The following is a 7535-nucleotide window of genomic DNA, read 5'->3' as shown; positions in this document are numbered from 1 at the left end:
TTTAAATTACAATAAAAATAAAACTTATTAATTTTATCTATAAATAATTATTTTAAAAAAAGAAAATAATAATTAAGGAAGCCCCACCTCTGAGCTTGACCCCATAGAGTCCCAAGGTCCCCCTCTGCTCATGACATTTGCCCCACCTTTATCCGCCAACCATCCCTCTCCTGTTAACTTTTCATATAATAATAAATCTCTCTTCTGAGCATTTATTTTTTCGGTCATTAGAGATAACTCTCCTCCATCTTCTTCTGCCTTCCAGAATTTCCTTCTCCTCTCTCCTCTTCATCATCTTCCATCTTCTCTCCCTAACTACCAAATACTTATACATCCCACACAATACAGACATACAAATTCATATTCCAATTGAGAATTCCGACTTTATTCCTACCAAAATTTCATCTTTGTCTTGTTGGGTTACCTCAAATCCCAGAACCCAGAATTCTGAATTCTGAACTTCCCCCTCTCTCTCTGAACTTATATATTCGTCTTGGGCCTTCATAAACGGGAAAGAGATTTTCAAATCCGAATACCCTTTTGGATCAAAGTTGGAAAGATCTGAGCTTTTTTGTTGTTGGAAAGATCCGAGAAAACAGAAACAAAAATGCTCCAGCTGTTCTTCACAGTGGCTTTCTCTGCGGTTCCTCTGACTCTGTATGTTCCTCCAGTGAGGAGCCTAACCACGTTCGTGGAAGTCATGGAAGAGATTCTGAGAGAATCAAGAATTTACTCCAATAGGATGTACCCACGTGTCCGCATAGCTTGGTCAAGACTCATGGATTGTATGCTCTGCACAAACACCAGGTAGATTCATCAACAGGGTTTTGATGCAGAGATCTTGATTCCTGTACATAGTTTTTTTTTTTTTCCCCACGTTAATTCCTGTTGTTAATTCATCGTTTCTGGGATATTCTGGTCTTGTTTCAATTTTTGCTTCCTCCGTCGAGTAATCTTCTATCTTGAGTGTTTCCTCTTCAATGTTCATATGAGCCATTGGACGGAATAATACAATGTTCTGACTATAATCAGAAAGGAATCGTTTTTCTGCTGATGAATGAAATCTGGGTTGGTTGGTTTGTTCCTGAATTTGCAGTTTCATTTGGCTCTCCCTTCTTTTCCTTGTTTGGTCAACTGAGAATTTTTAGTCAACTGAGAATTTTCTTTCATTTGGCGAAAGAGTTTGGGTTTCTAATGAGATAGTTTGGTGAAGTATGTGATAATTAATTAATTATGGAGTAAAAACAACTTTTGAGAAGTGTGAATGAGTTCAAGGTTAAGGATATTGTTGGGTGCGAGCCGCCATAATGGACGGTGTCAAATTGTGTGAACATTTAATTGAATTGAATAGTTCCGTGAATCCTCACGGGACTTGTGGGAGAAGAAGTTCTATTGATAACTATTTACGTTTGCGGAAACAAAAAGTACTACTCCACTACTTAATATACTTAATATAGGACTTAATTCTTAAGTTAGTTTTGATTCTAAATATAAGACTTATTTTTTATATTTATTAATTTTCTCTAAATTACCTCTATGGATACTCCCTCAACCATAATCAAGTAGAAGAGGGAGATAGGGTATTAAGAAAGATGATTATGGTGTTTTAGGAAAAATGTGTCACTTTTATTAAAATTAACTAATTTACCTAACTTTCTTAATCTAATCAAATTAATTAAATGGGTCTTATATTAAGGACAAGAGAAATATAACTATTTGAATAATATATTGCGAGGTAAGTATTGAATGTTATTGAAGGGATTGGAAAAGTCTAGAAGGTTTGAGCCATGACAAATCAAGGTCAAAAGAGGTTTGGAAAAAAAAAATTAGGAGAGTAGAAAAATTACTTCAAACTATTTATATTTATTATTATTTAGATTAATTTGATTCATTTATAAATTTGGAAAAAATTATGTGATATACTATAATTAAGTAATTACCCGCAAAACTGAAGTGGCAACAAGAACAAGTCAAGGAAAAGTTAACCTTGCGAAAGTAATACGTATGTATATGTATATAGATGTCAAAATATAAATTTAAATGAATTTTTATATTTTAAAAATATAATTATTGTCCTTTTTAATGATTTAGTAATGGTGACATTTTGTGATAATTTTGGTTGTTTTAAAAATAAGTTTAGCTTTTTATTATTTTAATTTTAAATTTGAAGTTTGATAAAATTGGAAAACCAAGTTCTCTTCTAATTTACATGATAAAAACATGTTTTTATGTAATTAAAGCTTTAAGTAAAATCAAAACATTTTAATCGATAGTTTTACATATATTCTTTTTTTTTTCTAAGGAAAATTATGAATATATAATTTTTAATAATTTAATAATGTTATGACGATTGTATTTTTATAACTAATTATATGATAAACATAATTGCATATTATGATACTACTATATACCGTTGGGGACAAGCCTCCTTGACAGAATTACTGAGATTTAGTTCCGATCTCATGAGATCTTATCAAATAAAACTATTATCACAATCTCCAACTATAAGAGCCACGTTAGAATCTCAATTTCATGACACCAGAACTAAACTCAAATCATCAGAGTAGAAAAACTACTCTTCGTGAATCATGATCAAATTTGTTTTTGATGCACATGATCCTCTATGAGTGGCAGGTGTAGGGTATAGTTGTTCTGGAGATACAGACAAAATATTATAGAATTAAACTTTTAGGAAGAAAAAAAAAATTTAGAAGGAATTCATAAAGAACAAACGGGTACCATTATGTAGCTTCGAACTTTTAACTTTTTTTTTTTTTTTACCAGCGAATTTTTTAACTTGTTTGGTACGATGATGCAGGCTGAATCAAATTAGGTACAAATAGAAAAAGAAAAATTGTTGATCTGATCTCTTGACTCGGAACAAAATCAAAAGGTCGGTTTTTGGTTGCTTGGAGGACAAGCTCGTCATATATGGCAGTTTCTCTTCTCTTTTAGGGTAGCGTGACTGACGCCTAACCATTTTTTTAAATAATTTTTTCTATTAAATTATTAAAAAAAATCGTAATTTTAAAAGTAATCTTATGATATATATAAAATAAATATGTGAAAAAAAAATTTTATTTCAATTACTGTGAAAATATTTTTTTTAAATACTTTTAGGTTGCCAAACACCCCTTAAAACTGTTTATCAATTTTTGTTTTAAAAATAATATTTATTTTTAAAATTCATTTATTACTATTATCATTGATCAACAATTAAAAATTTATTTCTTTTGGTTCCACAACACTTAAGAAATTAAAACTACAATTTACTTAGTATTTGTTTACGGAGTTATTTTCCTGTGAGAAGATGATATAGACTTTATGTCCATTTTCTTGCAGAGTACTTGCTCTTTTATTTCTTAACATTATTTTGCCTTATTATAAAAAAAGAGACATCATGTCCATTTTCTTTTTTATTTTTTATATAAAATTGAATACAAAAAAATGGTACTCCTCCGGTCCTTAATATAAGACCCATTTAACTAATTTAATTAGATTAAGGAAGTTAGGTAAGTTAGTTAATTATAAGAAATGTGAAACATTTTTCCTAAAACACCATAGGAGGTGTTTGGATAGAAACCAAACAATGGTTTCAGAAGTGCTTTTATGGATTACGAAGTAAATATGTGGAGGAGGTTACCTCATTTTGCGGAAAAGTGCTTCTGAAATCACGGTTTTGATGATGCCAAACACCATTATAGTCATCTTTCTTAATACCCCCTCTCTCTCTTTTACTTGATTATGGTTGAGGGAATATCTATAGGATTAATTTAGAAAAAATTGATAAATATTAGAAATGGGTCTTATATTTAAGACCAAAACCAGCTTAATAATTGAGTCCTATATTAAATACAGGAGGAGTATATTCAAATTCTGCTGCATTACTAGCCAGTGAGAACGCAGTTTTGTGTTCTACGGAAGAACATTACAAAACGACAAGACAGCCCACGGGATTAGTTGGGAAAGTAAGAATGTGGTGTTTCTGTTGTGCGGGCCATTCCTCAATGAGACTTCAAACCTGCAAGCATTGGATGCTTCCATTTACCTCTTTGTTGTCAGTATCCTATTAGCACTTCATTTGAAAACTTGTCTCTTTTTAAGACATAATTACTTATAAATATTTTTACATAAATTAAAATAAAATTATTTTCAAGAAAATGTTAACAGAAAGATAAGGTGGAGTCAACTGTATAAATCATATCTTATTGAGCTTTATAAATAACCAATTTTGAATAAATTGTCAATTAAGAAGTCCGGCTCAATAGTATCATGGATTGTTGGGAGAATTGTAATAAAGTTTCAGGAAAAAAAATAATTATTAAAAAATCTCAACAACTGAATAGATTATAATGATAAGTTTTAGAGTAAGAAATAACAACTTTTTATTTGTTATTGACACTTTTAGTAGTTATTTTTCTTACTTGGGATTTTGAAGTAATTCTCCTTTGATTATTTTCTTTGCTTTATTTTTTAATTCTTTTTTAACGCATCCAATGACCTACGTGTCAAAATCACTTTAAATGATTTTTCACCATATTTTTAATAGAAATTATTCCAATTCTTTTAAATCATCACAAATCAGCTAACGCCATAAAAGATCAAGATCATATTACATTGCTCCATCAAAATGCGTCACAACACTTGAATTTGTTGAGCTTGTGCATATCCCAGATTTACTCACTTGTCACTTACTCTCCTCGGTGTTTATTACTCTTCCGGTCTTAAATATAAATATAAGATTTATTTTATAGTGTGTACTATAAAATAAGTCTTATATTCAGGACAAGAAGGGTATAACTTTCACATAGTTAATTTGTGAATAAAAAAATTAGTTATGACAATAAATAGGAAAAAGATATATTTTTGTTTTTAAATGTCCTTACAATAGATAAGACAAGGATGAAAGAAAATATATGTGAAAATAAAATAAGAGAGAATAAATAATTAAGAAAAAATTAAAAAAATGCATTAAATATTGGACAAACTAAAATTAAAACTTATAAAATAAATCATACTTCTTTCTAAATTGGAAACTTATAAATAGAGTGGGAGACAATATTTCCCTTGCCACGAGAGATCCCGAGAGAGATTGTCTAGGGCATAATCTTTTTCCAAGAATCAATTGTTTTGTTGGAAGGTTAGGTCTAATAACAAAAAATACAAACCATCTTTTTTCAAAAATTAAGATTCAAATCCTCGTTGAGTGAGGTACTCATATTTAGAGTATGGTAGTGTCTTGAATAAGACTGCCTTTAATAAGAAAATACCTATACTTAGGAAAAAAAATTGTTTGGCTGCAAAACATTGAAAACTGAATTAACCAAGAGATCCGCATGATCGAAGATATAAGATGTTTTTAGCAATACACTAAAATCAATATCTTGTTTGTCAACTGATTAATTTATCATTAATTATATACTGACGCTGCGATTGATTATTAAAAAGAGGCCTCTAAGATAACAACGATGTTGGTACCTAGTAACGAGATGCTTTCTCGTGCGTTCAAAAAGTTTAAAAACAAATGTTTCATATTTGCAGCAAAAAGTGCATTTTTACTAATTAATAAATGCATTTCTTGCTAAGCTTATTAGGTAAATCCAATCTCAAAAACCATAACCTCGTAGGGGAAGGGACCACACACTCACTTTCGATTCTTTTACATGCATATATGAGAGAAGGTATGGAGTGTTACTAAACTAAGGTTCTTAGCGTAGTAAATAACTTTGGATTCTTTTACATACATATATAACTATAGCCTCCGTATAAAGTGACGGATGGATTATTTTATTGAGTCCTATTTTTACGATGGAAAATCACAAAAATAAATCTTAAAAATTGAAAAATTATATACAGGGACCTGTTCACAAAAATTGTTATCATTTGTTTATTAGTTATTGTCAAAACCAATATTAATATTATAACAGATTTTTTTGATTTTTAAGGTCTTTTTGTATAATTTTTCTTTAGGAAATTTTCACAAACAAAAACAACTTTGCCTATATGCTCCGAACATTAATGCGAGACCAATCTTATTTCAAAAGGGCATGTCAAAGTCATCTTTTACTCACTATAGTGGTGAGGTCTGTCCAATAATTTTAATTTGGACCATCTTGATTTAGTTGATTAAGATTTGTGATAGGTATTCTGTAATCATTATAAGCCATAAGCATAGAATTCAGATAGTTTATATGCTTTTTCAAGACTTTCAATCACTTTTTTTTAACCAAAAGAATCAATCACTTTGCTACCTGAGAAAGAACAATAACTTGTTGGTAAGAAATTTGCATTTTGCTTTTTATGCCTCTTTTGCACACTTTCAAAGTGAAAGTTAATCAGATCAAAAAAAAAAAAAAAAGTGAAAGTTAACAATGTCATGATCAAGCTTTTGCTTTTTCAGCCATTTAACTCTTGTGCGCTCTTACAGTAAAAGTTAATCTCAAGCTTTCTTTTTGGAATTAGTAGCATGACGTTATAAAAGGAATTGGGCTCATGACTTCTGACTTATTTAATCACCAAGTTCAGGGTGGATTGATGTGGTTCTTCTACGCCTAGAACACGCTAAGCTACATGTTATTGACAACGTCAAGCTTTCTTATCCTAGTATATCATAATAAGAAATATAAATTTGAGTCCTTTCTATCTAGTTAAACTTGGACAATAATGATGTCATAAGTTTATTTCTCGGATTTGAAATGATGTATTTCTTGAAAGAAATGCACAATATATGCATTTTTTCAGAAAGATACTTAGATCAAGCTCATTATATTTATTATGTTAAGTTTTTTAATTACATATGACTATGCATCCTATTTTTTTATGTAAGTTTTAATTAAATAATAATATTTAAAAAATAGTACACATGATAATATCTGGTTGAAACTTGACACAATAAATATAAAAAACTTAACGTAAGTATTATCTTTTTTTTTTAATTATTTTTGGAAAATGATAAAAAGGAATACTCAAGGTCTGTCAACAATAGGGGGAAAAAAATGTACCCCCAATGCATTTCTTTTAAGAAATGAACATACAAGTTTTTTTTTTTTTTTGAGTAGACACTTTTTTGGCCTTTTTTTTTTTTGAGTAGACAGACAAGTTCCTTTCTATTCTCATATTTTCCCTTGTTTTTCTTTCCATGCTTAAATTATACCAGACTCATCAGTTTTGAGATCAAGTCACCATCCATACATAAAATAAAATTTATCTGAGGCTATAGTTTAGGGACGGTAATTTCTTGACTTAGCTAGTACCTCTTACATTTCAACTTTTTTAATGGATAGACATGTTTTGACTGGGTATATCATATAGGGGTTTTTCTGGCAAGTATGATCAATGTAAAATTCATAAACCATAAACAGTTACAAGTTCGCAAAGTTATAAATAATATGGTTCAATTTGGATCTATATAATTGGCAAAACAAAAATTGGATCTATATAGATGTACTGGATTGTCTCTGACCAGAGTTGAAAAACAACTATTTTCTTAACAAATTTTATTGTAATATTTTGTATTTAATTTGCTGTTTTGACGG

General features: G+C 29.6%; 1 protein-coding gene across 1 annotated transcript; it reads left to right on the top strand.

The window, feature by feature from the left end:
* Positions 1–217: 217 nt before the first annotated feature.
* LOC114733655 (uncharacterized) lies at positions 218–1089 on the top strand. The gene has a single exon (XM_028921147.1). The coding sequence runs from the start codon at positions 608–610 to the stop codon at positions 809–811; it is 204 nt and encodes a 67-aa protein (XP_028776980.1). The 5' UTR covers positions 218–607; the 3' UTR covers positions 812–1089.
* Positions 1090–7535: the final 6446 nt, after the last annotated feature.

This window comes from Neltuma alba, unplaced genomic scaffold (genome assembly GCF_004799145.2).
Source record: "Neltuma alba isolate B1F8T4 unplaced genomic scaffold, ASM479914v2 tig00013022_pilon, whole genome shotgun sequence".
Lineage (NCBI taxonomy): Eukaryota > Viridiplantae > Streptophyta > Magnoliopsida > Fabales > Fabaceae > Neltuma > Neltuma alba.
This window is presented reverse-complemented; position numbering and strand designations above follow the sequence as displayed.

What these genes read in the sequence shown, in the direction of transcription:
- LOC114733655 (XM_028921147.1), top strand. Translation starts at nt 608, where the DNA reads ATGCTCCAGCTGTTCTTCACAGTGGCTTTCTCTGCGGTTCCTCTGACT.